General features: G+C 44.5%; 1 protein-coding gene across 15 annotated transcripts in view; it reads right to left on the bottom strand.

Moving 5' to 3' along the window:
- TNS1 (tensin 1) overlaps positions 1-22,374 on the bottom strand; it is a 421,249-nt gene that overhangs the window by 111,593 nt on the left and 287,282 nt on the right. For 12 of the 15 annotated variants that reach the window (XM_075609700.1, XM_075609701.1, XM_075609705.1 and 9 more), the window contains 6 exons: positions 10,900-10,941; positions 7,714-7,763; positions 5,379-5,550; positions 5,162-5,212; positions 3,309-3,431; positions 434-498 (listed from right to left, as the gene is read on the bottom strand). In XM_075609700.1, coding sequence (XP_075465815.1) covers positions 434-498; positions 3,309-3,431; positions 5,162-5,212; positions 5,379-5,550; positions 7,714-7,763; positions 10,900-10,941 — 503 coding nt within the window. Of the gene's footprint in view, positions 1-433; positions 499-3,308; positions 3,432-5,161; positions 5,213-5,378; positions 5,551-7,713; positions 7,764-8,504; positions 9,372-10,899; positions 10,942-22,374 lie in introns of those variants that run through there. The other 3 variants (XM_075609706.1, XM_075609714.1, XM_075609711.1) reach the window with 2 other exon arrangements.

Raw genomic sequence — 22,374 nt, 5'->3', positions numbered from 1 at the left:
CTATGTATCAAACATCAGGAGTGAGGATATTCAGCACTTCTCCCCAAAAAGTTTCTCTCTTAGAGCAGGTATGGCCAACTCCCAGTCCTCAAGGGACACCAACAGGTCAGGTTTTTCTGGATATCCCTGCTTCAGCCCAGGTGGCTCAATCAGAGGCTCAGTCTCTAATTAAGCACCCTGGGATGAAGCAGGGATATCCTGAAAACCTGACCTGTTGGGGGCTTGAGGAGTGGAGTTGGCCAGCCCTGTCTTAGACATTCAGCCACGCCACGCAGACCCCACGCAATGACCATGATGCACATCACTTCCGTGGCCCACACTTTGTACATTTGTACTAGGCACAGAATAATGAAAATCCTGTAGCCTGATCTGGTAATAACGGAAATGTAAGATATCATCGATAGCCACAGGGAGGCAGTGTCATCGTGTTTACCTGGCAGATATGTTGCTGTAATGCATGTAAGCTGCAATGACCACACCTGTCCGGCCTCGATTGCCCTGCAGGAAAGAAAGACAAGCGTCAGACAGATCTGCTGGAACTAGTGCTACGGTTGTATCCATTGTATTATGTATAATTGCCACTCTGTCAACATTGTATATACCAAGTTTACATTGTTACACGCGAGTTACACATTTCACCAAATGTCACTTCAATGGAATTCACAATATCTCTGGAGTGCACAAATAAACCACTGTTGCCACACGAGTCATTAGTTTTTAACCACACAACTGGACCTGTGGTTCTCTAGTGTGAAAAGTGTTGCTGTTCTATAATAGCTATACTTCCTATCTCAGAGCATTGACATGTGGGTATATCAAGGTACAGCATGATGCAAAGCCACACTGATTTATGGGTCTAAGCCAGTGGTTTTCAACTAGGTTACCTAGGAACCCTTGGGTTCTCCGGACAACCCTAAAGGGTTCCCTGCAATTTTCTGGTCATTTGAAAATTGTATCAAATACAGAAGAATTTACAATGCGTCTGATCTCAGACGCGCTATTAGAGAGGGTTGGGGTTCCTTACAATGCATCTGATCTCAGACACGCTATTAGAGAGGGTTGGGGTTCCATACAATGCATCTGATCTCAGACGCGCTTTTAGAGAGGGTTGGGGTTCCTTACAATACATCTGATCTCAGACACGCTATTAGAGAGGGTTGGGGTTCCATACAATACATCTGATCTCAGAGTTGCTATTAGAGATGGTTGGGGTTCCTCAGAATTTAACTTAGGGTTCCTTAAACAAAAAAATGTTGGAAACCACTTTTCTAGGCATTAAGCTTCCAATAACTGTGCGCTTCACCAAACCGACCTAGAAACATGTGATGCTTGTGATGCACAAGAATGACCAAGCACAGAATACGAGATATCCACTTATTATATGTGTCTGGTAACTTTTGATGCTTCCTCAAGTCAGACGGTGATAGGAGATGGAGAAAAAGAAGTGAAAATGCCTTGGGCCCTCTACATTGATGGTATTAGTAATTAAACTGAATCATTGCTGATTGGGGAACTATCGCACGGAAGTCAATGGGAATTCCCATGAGAAAATTCCCCTCGAAACTCCCTCCATCAGCAATATTGCAGTTTATTGAATAACATTTGTAAAATGCCTGTTTAAGCACCAAGTTTATTGCAAAACAGTAATATATCATGTCTGATGCTATTGTTTGGCAGTCTGTCAAGACAAGAAAATATTCTTTTTTTCCATAGAAATGTTATTGCCTAAGAAAATTAAGTTTGCTTTAGGAAAACCTTTGAATACATTAAAGAGGATTTTTAAATGTCTAGCTAAAGTAAAGCTCTGCCCTTTAGAGCTAAAGGTGGAGACACAAAATGGACAAACATGCCCATTCACCAGCTGCTGTGTGAATCTGATGCCCCAGATAGTAACAGAACCAAAGAATGAAGAAAGTGAGAAAAGAAGGTATGTTAAATCCCTCGAAGGAAAAGGTCCCTTCCCAAGGGAAATCGGAACCCACAAAAAGGAACAAAAGCATCAGTGTCTACATCATCCTATCTCTTACTGCACCAACACCAAGCAGAATACCATGTCCTGGAATGCCAGAGCCAGGCGGAGGAAATGGCCCAGGGAGGTGAGAATTTATCAGGAAGGGTAATTCCATACTAATTGCAATCTTGTGTGTCAAAAGCCAAGATCTGCATCTCAGTCAGCTACAAAATGGATAGAAGCCCCATAACAAAGAGCATCAGTGTGTGCTTGCAGCATTATTTTCTGCGTACCTGTACACGTGCTGTATTAAACACATATGCAGGTAACTGCTAACAGGCCTGCCAACTTTCCCCTTTGCCATCTATCCAAACTTCTGCTGCTAGAATAATTTCACTTTCTCCCCAAACCGTCCCTGCTCATCTCCTCCTTAAATCCCTCTCCTGGTTTCCCATCACATACAAAGTTCTCCTGCTTACCTTCATGGCTCTCCACTCATCTGCTCCTCCCTACATACCCGCTTTGATCTCATTATATTCCCGCTTGTCTCCTGCGCTCTGCTCATAATGATCTCCCCTCCACCCCTTTCACATCTACCGCTCGGACTCCTTAAACCTTTTTCCCCCCACTGCCCCTTACCTGTGGAACTCCCTCACACTCGGTATCCGCCTTCTCACCCCACCTTTAAAATCAAACCTCAATGCTCGCCTCATAAATGAAGCATTTGATTAGCCTGGACTGATGGCTACTGTCCCACATCCACAGTCACACCAACCAACATGGCCAAGCACTGCCATCTACTACTGTCTTTGTAAGTAACAATTAGATTGTAAGCCCTCTGGGGCAGGGATTTCCTTTCCTATGTCTGACTTTATTTGTTGTACTTATTTATTATATTTCCCTATCTAGTAATGTTTCTTCTGTATGCAATACATCATTCTACATCTGTAGGTTATATATATACATCTGTAGGTTATATATACGGTACACATCTGTAGGTTATATATACACACATCTGTAGGCTATATAGACATCTGCAGGTTATATATACACATCTGCATGTCTGTTAATGTGGGAGTCCAGTCTTAAATACTATGAACACGCCTGTTACATATGCAGTAACATTATGCCTGGCATAGTATACATGTCAGCTAGAAATGTGGTTAAATCTTTAGCATATACTGCGACTAAAAGTATGTTATTCATCAGGCTGATATCACAAAGTAGACACACACCCGCAGCCTGGTGGCTTTGGAAAAGGGACACAGCAAAGACAGCATTGTGATGTAAAGCTAGAGATGCGCCAATAAATGAAGAGGACACGCAGATAACAGCCTGCGCGTCAGCCTCCACTTACTCTATTATGGATGACAACAACATTGTGGGGATCGGCGTTCAACCAAGTGTCCATAGCCTTGCAGATGCTGCACACCTTCTCCAGGGCTGGGGCATGTAGGTCAGGCCATCCGAAATCCAACACCTGAGAAGAGAAACCAGAGCACGGTTAGGCCCAGGTGGCCTCTGTGTTCCTATCGGCCTGCAGAGTGGAGTTCCTGTAACTATATCGGGAACAATGGATTGTACTGTGTGTGGACATGCACGTCGCAATAGCTTTTATACACCAAACACAAACTAGACACTGGCATTGAACACAAGCTCACTTGTTTATATGATGATCCAGTAAAAGACATCACATTTCACAAGTAACCCTTCTACCCATAAAGAGAGGGTAGTTTGAGGAGTTCCACACAAATACCAGCTGCCCATTGCCACTTGCAAACGTAGCAACGTATCAAAGAGGTGTTCAGGGTCTCACAGACCTACAACTTGTCTCTGTGGTCTGCACACCTGGTCTTGTAACACATTAAAAAGGCCACGACCACCAAGCATTCTCTGTCTCTAGGAAGAAAGTGCAGTGACCGGACATGCTGTATTCATGTTCTGTGTTTTTCAGAAAGGCAGCAGTAAAGTGATATAATCTGGAGCAGACACTTCAATTCATTTAAATCAGGGTCTTAGAAACCAGCTAATAGTATCAACAATGTGGTACAAAGCTACTATGGAGCAGCCCGTGTACTAAATAGAGAAATCTTAAAGAACTTTAACGGAGCACTTTTTACTAATACAAAGTTTGTTGGGAATGGCATAGTAACTATTAATAATGATCTTTAAACAAATCAAGAGCTGACATAACTACCTAATAATGTGATGACGACAATCGTACAAATAATGTATCAGCCTATCGCTGGTTTCTGATCCCTTCTCTCTGTTACTCAGTAACGGTTTCTGAGTAATGCTGAGGGAAAACAGACAGTGCTTCACAGAATTCTCCCTCCCTAAGGCTTTCTGTGCCTTGCTGTGTCTGTTCTGGGGTTGCAGAGGAAACAGAAATGATAAATGAATAAACTCTACATTTGCTAATCAATACAGGGCTAAATAAAGTCCTTCCCCGCCCTCGAGTACACAGGGCGATTAGAAATTCCATGCCACGCTGCCGCAAGCTCAGTAATGACAGCTGTACCGCTTTCTATAAAATCCCAGGTGTCTATCACCTTAACAAATGTAAAAGCAAACACCATTCATTTATCCTCATACTCCGATACTCTGCTTTCCTTAGTACAGGCCCTCATATGCGCAGTAAAGATGTCACTGTAAGGTCCTCATATGCACAGCTCTACATTTACCAGGGTAAGGCAAGAGTCATAGCGATTTAGTACAGGGGTCCACCACTGCAGTCCTCCAGGACCCCGGACAGCGCAGGTGTTAAGGATACCGCTGCTTGAGCATAGGTGGTTCCGTCAAAATGATTGCGCCGCCTGTACTAAAGTAAGGGCCGAAGGCAAGTCAGGCCACTGACTGTGATAACACCGACACGGAGTGTGAAGCAGGGGAGCCAGGTTCAAATCCCGGAGTCGGCTCCTTGTGACCATGGACAGGTCACTTTACTGTAATCTCCCTGTGCCTCAAGCACCAAAATGACGATGATGGTTATTATTATTAATAATAAAACCCAAACTGTTAGGAGTTCTTGAAGACTGGAGTTGGGAAACTACTGATCTAGCAAACTACTTTTCTTTCATTGTCTCACCTGGAACACACGTGACAAAACAGATTATACTTTTACACTACACAGCCTCCTTCACTGTTCCATCTCTGCCTTCCATTACCTTTATAAGCAGTGACACTGCACGACTTCCACATGCATCTCACCTTGGAATGGAGTTTGCTGATGTCATGTCTTCTTTCGGACAAGTTAAAGATCTTTAAAAGAAGCAGAAATGGGTAGAATTATTAAGAACAGACATCAAGTACAATACAGAGTTTCTACAGAACACCAATAACACGTCCTAGTATCTTTACGTGTAGCTTTCAGGTGATGGAGAGGTTACTGGGGTAGGGAATGACCCTTTCCCCCCTTGTGACTCACCAGGTAATTGTCGCCATGTTTGGATTTCAGCATGTGTGCCACCTCCTTGAGGTTCTTGCAGAAGTTGTCCTCCTCCGTCCCTGCTGAGAAGGTGACGGAGATGATCCGCTCAGTGATGTAGGTCAGGTCCAGCTCACAGCTCTCCTCCATGGTGTGAATCAAGCTAAAACTCCTAGGCAAACAGATACCATCACATATATCACTGCAGGTTCGGACAGCGCCGCCGTGTCTCCGAGCTTCACCAGGTGTTTAACTTAGAAGGGAAACAGACTAAATGTTTCTGGGTTTTATACTCGAATGTTGGATCATTGAAATGCATTTCTCTGCTGAACCCTAGCAGTTCAGTGCTCTGCAAGTCTCTTTAGAAACAAAGCAAAAGTATTAAGATGGTCTGCATGTACTCAACATTGAATGCTACATTTCATTCAGCATGGAAACGTAGTACTATGCAGTGTCTAGTTTCTAGTGCAATGGCGGCCAACTCCAGTCCTCAAGGGCCACCAACAGGTCATGTTTTAAGGATATCCCTGCTTCAGCACAGGTGGCTTAATCAGTCAAAGACTGAGCCAATGATTGAGTCACCTGTGCTGACGCAGGGATAGCCTTAAAATCTGACCTGTTGGTGGCCCTTGAGGACTGGAGTTGGCCGCCCCTGTTAAAGTGTAAAATATACTCCTATATGGATCACATGAACCAGACTGACAGAGATACAGATTAAAGAGCCGTTGGAAGAAGCTCTTCTGGCCCAAGTCCTCTTCATGCTGCGGAAATTCACTCTGTCACATGGGTTTAGATGTACAGTATGTGAGCAACTCTCCACAGATATACAGATGGGGCAGAGGAGATATATACAGAAAGGGACAAGTGCAACAAACCACTTTATGTGAAGAAAGTGAAAAATACTAAATGAAAGGGGATTAAAAGGTAAATGAATACCAATATAAAGTGCAACACACAAATGTGAAAAAAATCACAAATATATAAAAAGTGATGGATAATGTCACTTCTAAAAAACAATATGAATACAACCCCTGGAAAGGGCTTCATTTTATGCACCTGGGCGGTCTTCATTTGACATTGAAGATGCTCGAATGATCCTGAGTTTCTTCTATTTAATATGAACACACTCCTTTAAAGATGGACACCATGCGAGTGCGTTTATACCCCTCCTCTACACTACTCCATTACAGATTACAGATTACACTATATTTCTTTTGCCTTTCTTTATATACCCTGGATATGTGGCGCTTTGGAATCTGCCGCTTGGGGCAGAGGAACGCCTGGAGACCTCGGATTCCAGCTGTGTGTGTGAGAGTGCACGATTACCCCATTACATATGGCCCAATTCCATCGCATCTTGGGAATGCTAACACTGCTATACCATTTAAAGTAAGGACCGCCAGCCCCAGAAAGCAGTCGGAGCGAAATAGAGACAGGGGTGAAGTAAAATCCCACGGACTGAACCGTATGCTCCATTATACGGACACCTGGGATAGGTAATGTAATGCAGACAGAGTGGGGCAAGGACACACGGGAGGATATCCTTTAAACTGCGATTGTGCTGATCCGGATAAATCCCATTCACCCGAGTGGTGTATGTATAATGTATATGTATACACACACACAGTGTGTGTGTGTGTGTGTGTGTGTGTGTATGTGTGTATGTGTGTATATATTATATATATATATATATATATATATATATATATATATATATATATATTATATATATACACACATACACACACACAAAATTAAAATTAACAAATAGTGATTTTTTAAGCTAGATCTCATTGGGGACGGAAACGTCGATATGGCTAATTAATGCCTATTAATTATTTTTCTTTTTTGATTGCGCTGGTTCATCTGTTCATGTAATTACCTAACCACTGCACCTCATTTCAATTATTGTCAAGGTGTGAGATGTCCTGCAGTGTGTCTGAGTGTCTGAGTGTCTGAGTGTCTGAGTGTCTGAGTGTCTGAGTGTCTGAGTGTCTGAACCACGGGAAAATAAAGTATATAAATATGAGAAATAAAAAGAGTGATAGATGAAGAAACAAAAAGATAAGGAGACGGACAGGTAGAAAGTAGGGACAAATGAGTATTAAAATACATAGGCCCCTTTTTATTATGATGATAAGCTTACACACAGTTAATGTGTTAAGTTCTATTCAAGTGAATGGAAGGGACGCATCGTTAGCCTACTTCTCACCAAAATACATAGGAGTCATAGACCAGCATGCACTGCAGGTTCTCTTACTCCTGTCCCTGCAGTCCTGTGTTTGGGTTTCTGGGGAGGAATTTGGGTGATACATATGTGGAAACACAATTTTACCTTGATGGTCTGCGGCGTGACTGGGCACTTCTGGAGGATTTAGTGGAGCCCTGGAAGAAACACACACAAGTGAGTTCACACACACACCTTGTGTAAACTAATAGACAATAACTAACAACATCACACACATATACATAACTCACAAATTCACATGCACAACATCCGGTGTGTATATTGTGACACCCTACATAGATAGGCACAGACACAATTTCCAACACATACAGGCAAATTCTCCTATACACAAAAATGTGCTTTAGATCTGTACAAAACACACACATTGGAGGGTGTTGAAATGCGATTATAACAAACATTACACATACACAATACATACTGTACATAGAACCACACTGATGCAGCATGTATGATCACATTTGAAGTCATGCAAATGAAACATGTTTTGCCAGAACATATTTACAAGGTACATCACAAAATACAAAACATACAGTAACGGGCCAGTTCTAGGGCAACATGTAAAAAGGAAACGCATGGACATGTCACTGCTTAAGGCTGACCGTTACAGTGGCGGTGTTGGGTAGTCCTCAGTTGCACATCTTTGAACTGTAGTGACCAACTCCAGTCCTCAAGAGCCACCAACAGGTCAGATATTCAGGATATCCCTGCTTCAGCACAGGTGGCTCAATCAGTGGCTCAGTCGAAGACTGACCCACCTGTGCTGAAGCAGGGATATCCTGAACTATTGGTGGCCCTTGAGGACTGGAGTTGGCCACCCAGGTCTTAGAAGTTAAAAGGCTTCTCTGGCAATCTCTTCCTTCCCTGTGAAAATCACTTACCTTCGAGAAGCTGAGGGCCCGCACAAACCTACTCCAGGGCATGGTGGCAAGGTCTGTCCTCTGGGCACCCAAGAATGGAGCTTAATCTATCCTCAGACTACTAATTTAACCCAAGTATAAGAACATCCCCTAGGTCCTCAGTCTTGTTATCATGGTACCCGCCAGTTCCTCCAGCACCATTATTATGGCACAGAGTCACAAATGAAACCCCAAGCGAACAATAAAAGGAACCGTTCTTCCCAGTACTAAAAGTGAAGCAGCTTTAGCCAGGGACAGGCTCTCTGCTTCTCTCTCTCTCCCTCCCTCTGTGTTTCAGTCTCCCTGCTAGCAGAAGGGACAGTCTCAGTCAGTCTCTCCCTCCCTCTCGAAGGGTCAGGTTTTCTCTCTTTCTATCTCTCTCTCTCTTCTCCCCTTCTCTCTCTCTCTCTGTGTTTCAGTCTCCCTGCAAGCAGAAGGGTCAGGCTCTCTGCTTCTCTCTCTCTCTGCTTCTCTCCCTCCCTCTGTATTTCAGTCTCCCTGCAAGCAGAAGGGTCAGGCTCTCTGCTTCTCTCCCTCCCTCTGTGTTTCAGTCTCCCTGCAAGCAGAAGGGTCAGGGTCTCTGCTTCTCTCTCTCCCTCTGTGTTTCAGTCTCCCTGCAAGCAGAAGGGTCAGGCTCTCTGCTTCTCTCCCTCCCTCTGTATTTCAGTCTCCCTGCAAGCAGAAGGGTCAGGCTCTCTGCTTCTCTCCCTCTCTGTGTTTCAGTCTCCCTGCAAGCAGAAGTGCCAGGCTCTCTGCTTCTCTCTCTCTGCTTCTCTCCCTCCCTTGGTGTTTCAGTCTCCCTGCAAGCAGAAGGGTCAGGCTCTCTGCTTCTCTCTCTCTCTGCTTCTCTCCCTCCCTCTGTGTTTCAGTCTCCCTGCAAGCAGAAGGGTCAGGCTCTTATCAGCTGATGTGAATAACACTATTAACTGGTTCCTTTCTAGAGAAACCCAAGGTTTTTTTTTCCTTCCGTCTGTAATGTTAAAGCTATTCCTTATTTCAGAGCGAGGAAGGATTTGTGCTTGTTGATCTGCTTCTATGTGCTGTATATAGAATTTTCCAAATAACTGGTATTCTTATACTTCTGGCAATATAAGTTTTATCTTATTAAACACCGGCAGTACACTCACTGCTTTGCAATCTAAAATACAGTGCTCTCTTCATAAGTAAACAGGCTAACCAAATCTTCCCTAAATATTTAATTATTTGGTACTGCGAAGGTTTGGTTATAATCAAATAAGTCTTTCATCCAATTCCCATTACATGTGATAACTTAAAGTTTAAGGAACCCCCAGAACTTTGCAGAACGGGACCATTCGACGCAGCCGTTTCACCGCAAAAGTAAGTGGTTGGAGGGATTAGAGTTAGTATTCAGGGTTAACTTTAGGGGTTTTTGGTAAAGGGGTTAGGGTACGGGGTTAGGGCACAGGGTTTTAGGCCAAGGGGTTTTAAGGTTAGGGGTCCGATTCGATGTTAAGGTTATAGGGTAAGGGGTTAATGGGTTAGAGATTTACCTTTTCGGTGAAACGGACGACGCTAGCTTTGCCCTGCGGCTGATTGGCTGCGGCGAGATGGCCGCGCCAAAACTTCCTAGACCGGGACTGTGACCCCACACTGTGCAGACATGCACACTGCCATGCTTGGCGACACAGAGCAAAATATGTTTCGCAATGCACGGAGCAAATATTTTATTAATCTGCGTCATTCACATTTGGGGCAGATCCGTTTAGAGCACTGTCTAACGACACCTAATCCTGGCAGGTTTATTTCACGCAGAGAGGAAAATTGCGCTATTTATAGGCTCAAGTTGTGATACATTGAATTATAATTCACTGTGATACATTGGCACAGTCACACAGTGTTAAAATAATGCAGATTGTGACATTTAATACACATCCCTAGAACAGGGATGGTCAACTTCAGTCTTCAAGGGCCACCAACAGGTCAGGTTTTCAGGATATCCCTGCTTCAGCAAATGTGGCACAACCATTCCCTGCTACAGCCCAGGTGGCTCAATCACCACTGATTGAGCCACCTGGGCTGAAGCAGGGATATCTTGAAAACCTGCCCTGTTGGTGGCCCTTGAGGACTGCAGTTGGCCACACCTGCCCTAGACTGTTAACACTTTTAATGCTTAGTGGACATTTACCAGGCATTATTGTGCAGACAGGTGGGGTCAGAGTCAGGCAGTGGGGATATCTGGTAGGGGCAAGGTCCATGCAGAATTTAAACAACTTTATAAGAGAAGCAAGAAGGAAATGAAGACACTAAAATAAATTAAAGAATAACCAGAGATCCTTATCAGGACACGCTTATAGATCTAATACAGCCGGGCAAGTTGTGCTTAAGTGAAGTGCAGAGAAAATGAGAGTGAACTTACAGTGGTTTCTACATGCTTCTGTGGGCTCTCTGTGCTGGAGGGCTGGAAAGAGACACAAAGGAGTTAAACAGCTGTCCAGCTGCAGCAGGTCAGCTCAGGGATTTTATTCAAGGACTTCCTAAACACACAGGTTCCTGCACACACTTTAGTTAACAGCCTCAGCAATAGCAGCAGATACAGAACTGTGTTGAGTGTGGGGTCAAGGCACTACACCCCACCAACCTACAGTTCTACAACTAGTGACAGACAGTTGGGGCTCTCCACAGTAAATGTGATCGTATTGTGTTCATATCACTTGCTTATCACCCACAGAGAGAGAGAGAGATTGAAGATTAAAGAGAGACAGAGGAGAAAGGAGAGAAGAGTAGAGAGAAGAAAGAGGCACGCAGAGAGAGAGGAGAGAGCTGAGAGAAAAGAGAGAGAAGAGAAGAGAGAGAGAGATACAGAGAGAGAGAGACGAGATGAGATAGGCAGGACAAAGAAGACAGAGAAAGAGGAGATTAAAGATAGAGATAAGCAGCGGGAAAAGAGAAGACGTAATGAAAATAAAAACGTAAACCATATAATAAAAGTACTGTAAAGAAAGCGCAAAGTCAAGGGAGAAAGGAGCAAGGACACGGAGGGGCAGACAGGCAACATACAGAAATATAATGGAACAAGAATAACATTCACAGGAGAAAAGGAGCAGAAATACAAGGAGTAAAGAAACACCAAGAGAAGGGAAGTCTCTGACTGGTGAGAGAGGTCATTCCACAGGGAAGGGCATCCCGGACTGGGAGGCCAAATCATTCCCGGGCACAATAAACTTCCACAACAGCTACTAGCCAGGCAGCTGAGAGGACAGTAACCCCGGCCTGGTATATTTGGGACAGTTAATAGTACACAGCATGTAATTATTTATTTATGGGGGTTAGAGGGTAATACAGTGATTAGAGCATGTTAACGTTACATTTGGTTTAACATTTGTTCATACTGTTTGTTAAAATGTATACAATTTTATCAGTATTTTAAAACTAATAGTTGAAGTAATTTTCAGTTAGTAGATGTATACATGACTGCAGTGTGCACGTGTTTGTGCATGAGCGGTGTGCACGTGTGTTTGTGCATGAGCGGTGTGCACGTGTGTTTGTGCATGAGCGGTGTGCACGTGTGTTTGTGCATGAGCGGTGTGCACGTGTGTTTGTGCATGAGCGGTGTGCACGTGTGTTTGTGCATGAGCGGTGTGCACGTGTGTTTGTGCATGAGAGGTGTGCACATGTGTTTGTGCATGAGAGGTGTGCACATGTGTTTGTGCATGAGCGGTGTGCACGTGTGTTTGTGCATGAGCGGTGTGCACGTGTGTTTGTGCATGAGCGGTGTGCACGTGTGTTTGTGCATGAGAGGTGTGCACATGTGTTTGTGCATGAGCGGTGTGCACGTGTGTTTGTGCATGAGCGGTGTGCACGTGTGTTTGTGCATGAGCGGTGTGCACGTGTGTTTGTGCATGAGCGGTGTGCACGTGTGTTTGTGCATGAGCGGTGTGCACGTGTGTTTGTGCATGAGCGGTGTGCACGTGTATTTGTGCATGAGCGGTGTGCACGTGTGTTTGTGCATGAGCGGTGTGCACGTGTGTTTGTGCAGGAGAGGTGTGCACGAGTGTTTGTGTATGAGCGGTGTGCACGTGTGTTTGTGCATGAGCGGTGTGCACGTGTGTGTGCAGGAGAGGTGTGCACGAGTGTTTGTGTATGAGAGGTGTGCACGTGTGTTTATGCATGAGCGGTGTGCACGTGTGTTTAAATATTTAAACAGTATAGTGTAATAACATTGACTGTTTCTGAGCGAGCACACACACACACACACGTATGTGTGTTTATGTATATATGTCTGTGTTAAGTGTATAACTGCAGTAGCTACAGTGGTCATTAATGAACAAAAAATGTAACTAAAGTGTGAATGCATTTTTGTATTAATGAATTAAGAGAACATTAGTAGTAAACAAGGTGCATTTCCTGGAAGGGTTTAGTTACCAACACTGTATTTGGTGATGAATTCCTTCCGGGTGCAGGCGATATTACATGCTATTAATTGTACAGATACTTTGCTACCTGTGGTACAGTACATGCTGGGTGTGTCAGTGGTGAGTGAGATATAGTGGAAACTACCTGGACTTTCACATCATCTACAGCAGGGGTGCGCAAAGTTTCCTTCATGCGCCCCCATCTACTCTTCCCTCCGGCTTGACCTCCCCCCCCCCCCCCCTACCCTGCATGGCTTGGTGTCAAATTACGTTGTGGGGCCATGTGACATCACAACGTGATGTCGGGTTGCCATGGAGATACGTCTCTGGAAGGCAAGGTAAGTAAAAAGTTACAGAGGCCTCGCGCGATCCCCGGCATTTATTTTAAATGCCTTCGGGAAAGCGCAGGCCTCTATAACAGCCGCGCCCCCCTCCCCCCCAGAATTTTTTGTGCGCACCCCTGATCTAAAAGCAGCATTTTAAATACACACACACACACACACACACACACAGACACAGACACACACACAGAGACACACACACACAGAGACACACACACACAGAGACACACACAGAGACAGACACACACACAGACACACAGTGTGCATGTTTAAAAAGAAAATGTTACACATGGAATAACACTGCTTATTAACACTGGCCCATTTAGTTCATGGTGCACCCCCTGCTAGAAAGTATTCGTTCCGTAACCCCTAATTAATTCATCTTATTGTCTACTCATCACACTATTGCTAACAAAATGGTGTGATCGATCCCAGGCCGTGAAGTGTCCTGAGCTGGTGGGGGGAACCCACGTTTCTAAAGGCCTCAAAGTGCCCCTCAGTGTGTGCAGACAGCGTGGGTGGTGGAGCCGTCACTCACTGCCGGAGCTTGCAAAGTCACGCCCCAGAATGCCTTGCCGCTGTGGATGCAAAGCATTGTGGGGAACGACCTTGAAAACTCCTGCTATCGTTGACAGCTAAACCACCAACGCCATGGTGCAGTTTGGGGGTTAAGTGTGTGCTCCCCCAACAGGCTCAGCAACTCACTATAGTGCCTCGGATCCGCCATTTAAAAAAATAAATAATTTGGAGACACCTTACGAACCCCCTGATCTAGATAATCAATAATGCAAAAGGAGCAGAGCTGTATATTTTTGACAACTCGTCTTCATACAGTATATTATCACATGCTCTCTGAATGGGTTTTGGAGACGTAGAACAGAGCGAGGAACTGCTGATTATCAGTATACTTGGGTCACTGGATGCCTTCCAATGGGGACCACAGGGCAACTCATCAGCAGTCATTTTGTAACTCATGACTCATACAGCGATGTGCCCATTAACAGGACAAACGGTGGGCATGTGGGATACGTTCTGTACTGTACATCTGCGGACATTACATCTGTATTTTAAGGGAAATCACCTCTTGATTGTACCCTTTGTGTGTATGCTACAAACTGCAAGCAGACAAAAGGAATAATGTATGTAAGATTTGTTATGGCACAGTAAATATCGGAGAGAAGTACACTGTTTAAAAGTCTCTAGAGCTACTCTAGCCCCACAAAGACTGATCTACCTTATACCTTCATACACCGAGGGGTTAACCACTGGAAATGGAGAATATAGGGGTAGATGCTCAGAAGTGCGCTAATTGAGGGCAAATAACGTTATGTTACCTAATTAGGTAACGGACTGTCTGTGTATAGGGTGTGTTGGGTACGTGTAGCATGTGTCTGTGTATAGGGTGTGTTGGGTATGTGTAGCATGTGTCTGTGTATAGGGTGTGTTGGGTATGTGTAGCGTGTGGTGGGTATGTGTAGCATGTGTCTGTGTATGGGGTGTGTTGGGTACGTGTAGCATGTGTCTGTGTATGGGGTGTGTTGGGTATGTGTAGCGTGTGTTCGGTATGTGTAGCGTGTGGTGGGTATGTGTAGCATGTGTCTGTGTATGGGGTGTGTTGGGTACGTGTAGCATGTGTCTGTGTATGGGGTGTGTTGGTATGTGTAGCATGTGTCTGTGTATGGGGTGTGTTGGGTACGTGTAGAATGTGTCTGTGTATGGGGTGTGTTGGGTATGTGTAGCGTGTGTTCGGTATGTGTAGCGTGTGGTGGGTTTGTGTAGCATGTGTCTGTGTATGGGGTGTGTTGGGTACGTGTAGCATGTGTCTGTGTATGGGGTGTGTTGGTATGTGTAGCATGTGTCTGTGTATGGGGTGTGTTGGGTATGTGTAGCATGTGTTGGGTACGTGTAGTGTGTGGTGGGTATGTGTAGCATGTGTCTGTGTATGGGGTATGTTGGGTACGTGTAGCATGTGTGTGTATGGGGTGTGTTGGGTATGTGTAGCGTGTGTCTGTGTATAGGGTATGTTGGGTATGTGTAGCATGTGTCTGTGTATGGGGTGTGTTGGGTATGTGTAGAATGTGTCTGTGTATGGGGTGTGTTGGGTACGTGTAGTGTGTGGTGGGTATGTGTAGCATGTGTCTGTGTATGGGGTATGTTGGGTACGTGTAGCATGTGTGTGTATGGGGTGTGTTGGGTATGTGTAGAATGTGTCTGTGTATGGGGTGTGTTGGGTACGTGTAGCATGTGTCTGTGTATGGGGTGGGAGTGTGCACTATGGTACAATTCATACACTGAGCAATTGAGCAACGAGAATAAGACCTTGGATCCTATAATCCATAAACTCACCCACATTTAGGTGGCTTGGCTGTTCCAAGCATTTCAAAGTTCTTGTATTTGTGTGCCTAAATCATCCAGTGGTAGAAAGGACACTCAAAAAACAGGACCGTCCAGACAAAATCCTGAACAATGAAGATTCATCCCATAAGTCCGCTTAGCTATAATAAAAGCCACTTGCTAAGTTCCATACAACATAAGCACTGTGATGTTCTGAGGATGTGACATTTTATTACACAACATCCCCATCACACCAGATTTTCTAGACCACTAAGAGCTTCATGCCCCTTGCATTATAATCCCCAGCAGCAAATATATCGTTTCTGCAACTAATTTCCAAGGAAACCTTTCATCATCTGATTTACAAAATTGTCAAAGGAAAGCCTCTTTCGTGGATTTATGCATACAATGCCGACCACAGAAATCGTCAGAGAACAAGCTCCACTGCCAGTAAACAGGGGAACCCACCCATGCAATATGGTAATTGGACGTTTGCCGCTAACCACAACTTTCCATAGCTTAGCACTGCCAGATGGACTCTTTCCACTGCAGTGTGTGAACACAACCCAATACACTGCCACTCCCTGACATGCGTTACACAGAAAGGGTTATCACATTGCTAGACAATCTGCCACACTTTATGAACTTCCATATAAGGTATACGTCTTTCTTGTCTTCTCACCGGATCTGAAGTAAAGGCTCGTTGTTGTATGAAGGTTCTCGGCTACTATTATCTACAGAAACTTCTTGGGGGTCCTTCAGTTATCTAAAGCAGGAAATCAAGTGTGCAAGTACTCCCCAAAATTACATTTAACCACTGATGAAGCTCAATGAGTGAAACACGTCTGGTGAGCGTGCAGAGCAAACTAGAGACAACCATGGTGTATGGTGAACTATTCTGAGGATCCTGGGCACATTTTATCTGGTTCTCTCCCCTACCCAGACTTGGACATCGTTTTCTGTGGGTGCCCACCACAGGTGTTTACACCAGGAAGGAGTCTTGCGGTCCTTTATTACCACTTGACCACGGGTGGTCCAATTGCCTGTACCTACAGCACTTTTGTAAGTGTATTACCTTCATTTTTCTATATAAAAAAAAACCAAACTTCCCTATTTGTGTCCTCTCTGTTCTGTTCCTCTACATATGGGCATCTATTTCTGCTCCCGAGGGATGTAACTTAAAAGTCTGTTTGAAAAATCCTATCCTGAGGTGGTGACTCAGAACAACCGCACCGCCTGTAATTTATCTTCACAGTTGTGAGTGAGATACTTATGAAGTGTCACTGTACTAATTAATTAGCTGTACAATATTGCACTATATTCTCTTGTTTTTTTCACATTTTTGGGGGAGTATTTGCGCTCTTGATTTCCTGCTTCAGTGACCTGTTTGGACTTTGGATCCAGTACTTTTTCTGGAGCTGCACTACTTCCATTCATAATATACTTTTTTTTTTACTATATCACAAGTGTGGTCACAGGGTTTTCACTTAAACAATGTGTGCACTTGAACTCTCTTTTGTCTCCTTCAGTTATCTAACAAGTTTTGGTGTTCCAGAATAAAAATATATTTAAAAAAACCATATAATAAAGAACATCACTTTACCAATTATTGGCAACATAAAATTTTTAAGTGCGGTGCACCCCCGTCTCCCCCCCCCCAAAAAAAGGTAATGGCAGATCCACGCAGTATAGTTGGTTCCTAAGCCCGTGTGGGGGCTGTGCACTTAGGCTGCGTCCACGCTGGCGAAGACCGGGCAGAGGTGCAATCACATTGTCTAAGGCAATGATCGCGCCCCATAGACCGCTCATGCGCGGGAACACGAGGGGGCGCGCGGTGCACGAGGAATCAGTTCAATCTCACGGGCAAGTCACGTGAGCGGTTCGCCCAATGAGGGCGAACCAGCTCTGTGACATCAAAGACACGCCCAGGACACTATACTGCCTGGGATTGGTCACACAGTTTTCTTAACAATAGTCTGATTAATAGGCAATACAATGTAGTATTTAGAACAATATATTTTCCAGTGGGGGTGCGCAATGCAGAGAAGGTTGGGAACTGCTGCTCCACAGTACAAGGGATGGGTCTGGTCTGCGGGCAGCACGGCGTTACAGTTGGGAACCTCTGCTCCACAGTACAGGGGATGGGTCTGGTCTGCGGGCAGCACGGCGTTACAGTTGGGAACCGCTGCTCCACAGTACAAGGGATGGATCTGGTCTGTGGGCAGCACGGCGTTACAGTTGGGAACTGCTGCTCCACAGTACAGGGGATGGGTCTGGTCTGCGGGCAGCACGGCGATACAGTTGGGAACTTCTGGTCCACAGTACAAGGGATGGATCTGGTCTGCGGGCAGCACGGCGTTACAGTTGGGAACCGCTGCCCCACAGTACAAGGGATGGGTCTGGTCTGCGGGCAGCACGGCGTTACTGTTGGGAACCGCTGCTCCACAGTACAAGGGATGGGTCTGGTCTGCGGGCAGCACGGCGTTACAGTTGGGAACTGCTGCCCCACAGTACAAGGGATGGGTCTGGTCTGCGGGCAGCACGGCGTTACAGTTGGGAACCGCTGCCCCACAGTACTGGCAACATTTTTGTTGATAATTAAAACTTAGAACGAGACAGCAGCAATGTCATGTGGCTCCGTTTGTAAACCGAATTGCATGCTTGTAACGGACTTCAAATTCCTAACTGTTATAAGTCACATGCCAAAGTCAAATTATACGCATAAATCTATCAAAAACAAGCGGGCAGCTGATAAAGAGCAGATAAAGAGCACTTGTGCCATGTTCCCAGCGCTCCTATAGAGAAGTGCATTCTTGTGTTTCTTCTAAGGCTACGTACCTATAGTGTCCTCTAAGGATAGTTAAACTATCTACTGTATAGCTTCCTATAAGGATACTTGCAGTATCTATAGCTTCATCTAAGGATAATTACAGCTTCATAGCATGAAAGTTTTTGTCTATGAAAAAATTATTTTATCATACCATATTTCCAAAATAAAATAGAAGAGCACAAACACCTATCCTGATGCATTAACCATAAACAAATTATCTGTCATCGCGCTCACAGACACAGTGCATGACCAAAACCCAGCGGGTAGGGGCCCTAGTCCGCTTTCCCTGGCTGACCGACGGTGGAAGCTGCTGTCCCTCTCACCGCTGTGTGTCCGCACTTAGATCATGCTGCTGGGGACCACTACTTGTTAGCCCCATTAACCTCTCGCATGCCAGTGCAAAAAATAGTGCTCAAAAAGGTTGTCAGTGATGTTAACAATAAAAATGTGTCAACAATTAAACATATGTTAACAATATGTTTCATCTTACCATATTTACCCTCCCTTCTTGCCCTCGTTATATTGCAGACATAGCTTTTTTTTTTGCTTGTTAGGGGCATGGGGGCAAACCCTGAACCACTGTCGTATTGTTGACCATCTGATCAAAACATGTGCCCTCTGGTACTAGATCCAGTTACCAATGAACTGTACCGAAGCACCATCACAATAATCCTCGTCTCAAATGCTTCTAATCCTCTTAACCGCAATCAAATATTTTGTGCAAACTTTGCCGTGTATGTGTCTCTCCAGGATGCAGAGATTAACTCGCAGTGAAACATTCCAGACATTTCGTACAATCGCACTTGTGTTTTCAATGAATTGTTTTTTCTGGTAACATTCCAGCATTTACAGGAACATCTCCACGCCCCCATCGCATGGCAAACGCGGCGTGATTAAACCCAGAGATATGTCTGGGTCTCAGTAAGTCGGTGTCTTCTGAAATCGTGGTCACATATGTTGTCGAGACCACAGGATGCAGAAAAGGGAGCCCCAGCCTCCATAAAACCACACACCAGGTGTGCAGTGACATTAAAACCCTCCTCTCTAGCGCTCTCCCTCCTTCACTGCTGCATATCTCCCACTCCCATCAACATCGCATGTTTCCCCATCAAGGTAAATTCCTGGGTTAAACTTGGCACAGTTCTGTAGTGTTTCTGTTGACTGTGGAATGAGAATGTAAGGAAGGAAAGCTAGGGTCAGCATTCAGCTGCTTTTAATGTTCACCAATTAATTCTTCTTATGGTCAAATAGATGGTAAGCTTTAAAAGCTTTGAATCTTTAATTGTGCTTATTTTAACTATTGCCAACAAAGTAGGATGAAACAGCAGTAATATATGTAACATAATAAAATAGCACATAATGGAGACGAGTGTAACATTGGGAAAAGGATTCCCTGCCCTGAAGAGCTTACAATCCAAGTGGTAAGCAGGTAGAATGCACAGAGACAGTAGGAAGGTGTTCTGGTAAGTGCGTCTGTAAGGGGCCAAGGTTGATGTAAGAAGTGTATAGTGTCAGCCACGGAGCTACCCATATGGTTCATTACAGAGGTGTGTTTTAAGATGGGTCTTAAAAGGTGGATAGAGAGGGTGCTAGTTGGATATTGAGGGGAAGGGCATTCCAGAGGTGAGGGGCAGTCAGTGAGAAAGGTTTTACGTCACGAGAGAGCCTTAGATAAAAACGGGGTAGACAGATTACATCCTTGAGCAGCACGCAGGCAGGTGTGTAGCGAGATAACAGGACTGAGATGTAAGGAGGGGCAGAAGAATGTACAGTATACCCCTAAAAGAGAGGAGGAACATTTTGTAAGTAATACAGGATTAAATAGGAAGCCAGGAAAGGGATTTCAGCAGGAGACAATGAGACAGATTTAGGAGAGAGTAAAGCAATCCTAGCAGCAGCGTTTAGGATAGATTGTAGGGGAGACAGGTGAGAGGCAGGAAGGCCGGACAGCTGGAGGTTACAGTAGTCGAGACGGGAGAGAATGAGGGCCGCGTTCAAGTTTTAGAAGTAGAGTGACAGAGGAACGGCGGATCTTTGCAATGTTACAGATAAAAAAATAACAGGTTTTAGCAACATTGGGAATGTGAGAGGACCATTTAAACTTGTGCCTGATATTTAAGACACTTGTGGCAGCTACAAAACATATAAAAGCATAAGGCAACAGAGATGATGAATTGTACAATAATAAATTCTAACTATGGCAGAAATAGATATCATCACGGAAGGAGGGTGCAAAAATCTAAAAGGAGGAGCGTATACCGGTCAAAACAAAATAGGTTATTGGCCATCTATTTAACTTCTAATTGTGGCATGCCAAATGGAGTTACTTTCATGGCAAAAAGAGGGCAGTGTATAAGGCTCCCCGACTGGGCACTGGAGCATTAAAATAACATGACAAATGCAAAGTTCTACTAAACGCATTAGTCCTGGAGACGTGCAGAAGAATTGCAGACTGATACATTTTAGCTGCCCAAGAAGAGAGTTCTTTACAGATACAAGCATGGTTTACAGAACCTCCAAAAGGGAAAGAAAAGAGGTGTACGGTATTTTGCATTCAGTACATACAATTACACAATTCACAATTGTGAAGGGCAATTAAATGGCACCACAGCCTGCAACAAACCCCTGTGCGTCAAGTGACCTCTCAAACTAAGAGAGAAAATGATAAGAGGTTTACACCATCTCCAAATTGGCTAAGATGCAACACAGGGAAAAAGAGAGAAAAATGATGATCTGAGAACATGAAACATAATAATAATAATAACATTATAATACTTGGCCAGGTAACTTCCTTCCCAAATTCCCCATATAAAATGTTCACAAAGGAGTGACTGATGCAATAGAAAATGAAGTATTCGAAATTACTCTGATACAATTACACTAAGAAACACAAAATGCAAATTGGCTCTCGTAGCTTAACTTGATACATCGCACCCTCGTGCGTCTTATAAAGCAGCGTCTCCTGGTACCTGATGATCCTGACGAGTGTCTGGTCTTGTGTGAATCGCCCATTCATCTCATCGCACGGTTAGAACATGTAGCTCTCAGAGGTAAAGATGGAAAGGACGGCAGAGGGACCCGCCCGGCGCCCACACCAAGTAACAGTATCTTGTATTTCTTTATTTTGGGACACTCGGATTTGAAATCTTATTCTAGTGATGCACTGCGAGAGCTAAAGTGGCTTGATTAAATAGGTTTAGAGGCCCTGCGTCTTCTCAGGGTTATTGCTTTTGACAACAGACTTTGTGGTTGCCAAGGAGCCGCATGGAAGATACACAATGCACACACAAGTCTGGAATATTTCTCTGTTCCATCATCTGAAAATGGGAAGGAGTGAAGTGTTTGAACTCCCCAGTAGGTGGCACTGTTTGCTTTAGTATTACTTTGCTGGCTCCCATAGGACCATCCTGGGGTTTATCTATGAAGGAGACCCCTGTGCCCAATATGCTATGACCCCGAGTCACAATACCGGTCACTGGATTCTGACTCAAATGATGGCAGTTGAAATGCATTCTGCTAGTCTAAATGGCATTATATCCGCAGGTGGCTCAATCAGTCCCTGCTTCAGCACAGGTGGCTCAATCAGTGGCTCAGTCAAAGACTGAGCCTCTGATTGAGCCACCTGTGCTGAAGCAGGGACGGATTAAGCCACCTGTTCTGAAGCAGGGATATCCTGGAAACCTGACTGGTTGGTGGGGGGGGTCTTTGGGGACTGGAGCTGAGAACCACTGGCTTGTTGGTAAAGATACAGATTTTACCATTCAAATCCCAGCGTCAGCTCTCCTTTAGGCCGTGAACTTGTCTTATGCAGCACTGACTATGTACACAGCACCGTACATAGAATTTAGCAGTCTCTTTCCCGAAGAGCTTACAATAAAGCTGTGGTGTTTGAGATATATATAAATATATATAGGCATAAGACAATATTACTATTGTAATTTACCACATTTATGTACACTAGAGGGGCTTAAATC

This window comes from Ascaphus truei, chromosome 7 (assembly GCF_040206685.1).
Source record: "Ascaphus truei isolate aAscTru1 chromosome 7, aAscTru1.hap1, whole genome shotgun sequence".
Taxonomy (NCBI): domain Eukaryota; kingdom Metazoa; phylum Chordata; class Amphibia; order Anura; family Ascaphidae; genus Ascaphus; species Ascaphus truei.
Note: the sequence above shows the minus strand (reverse complement) of the source record. Positions and strands in the feature narration are given on the sequence as shown.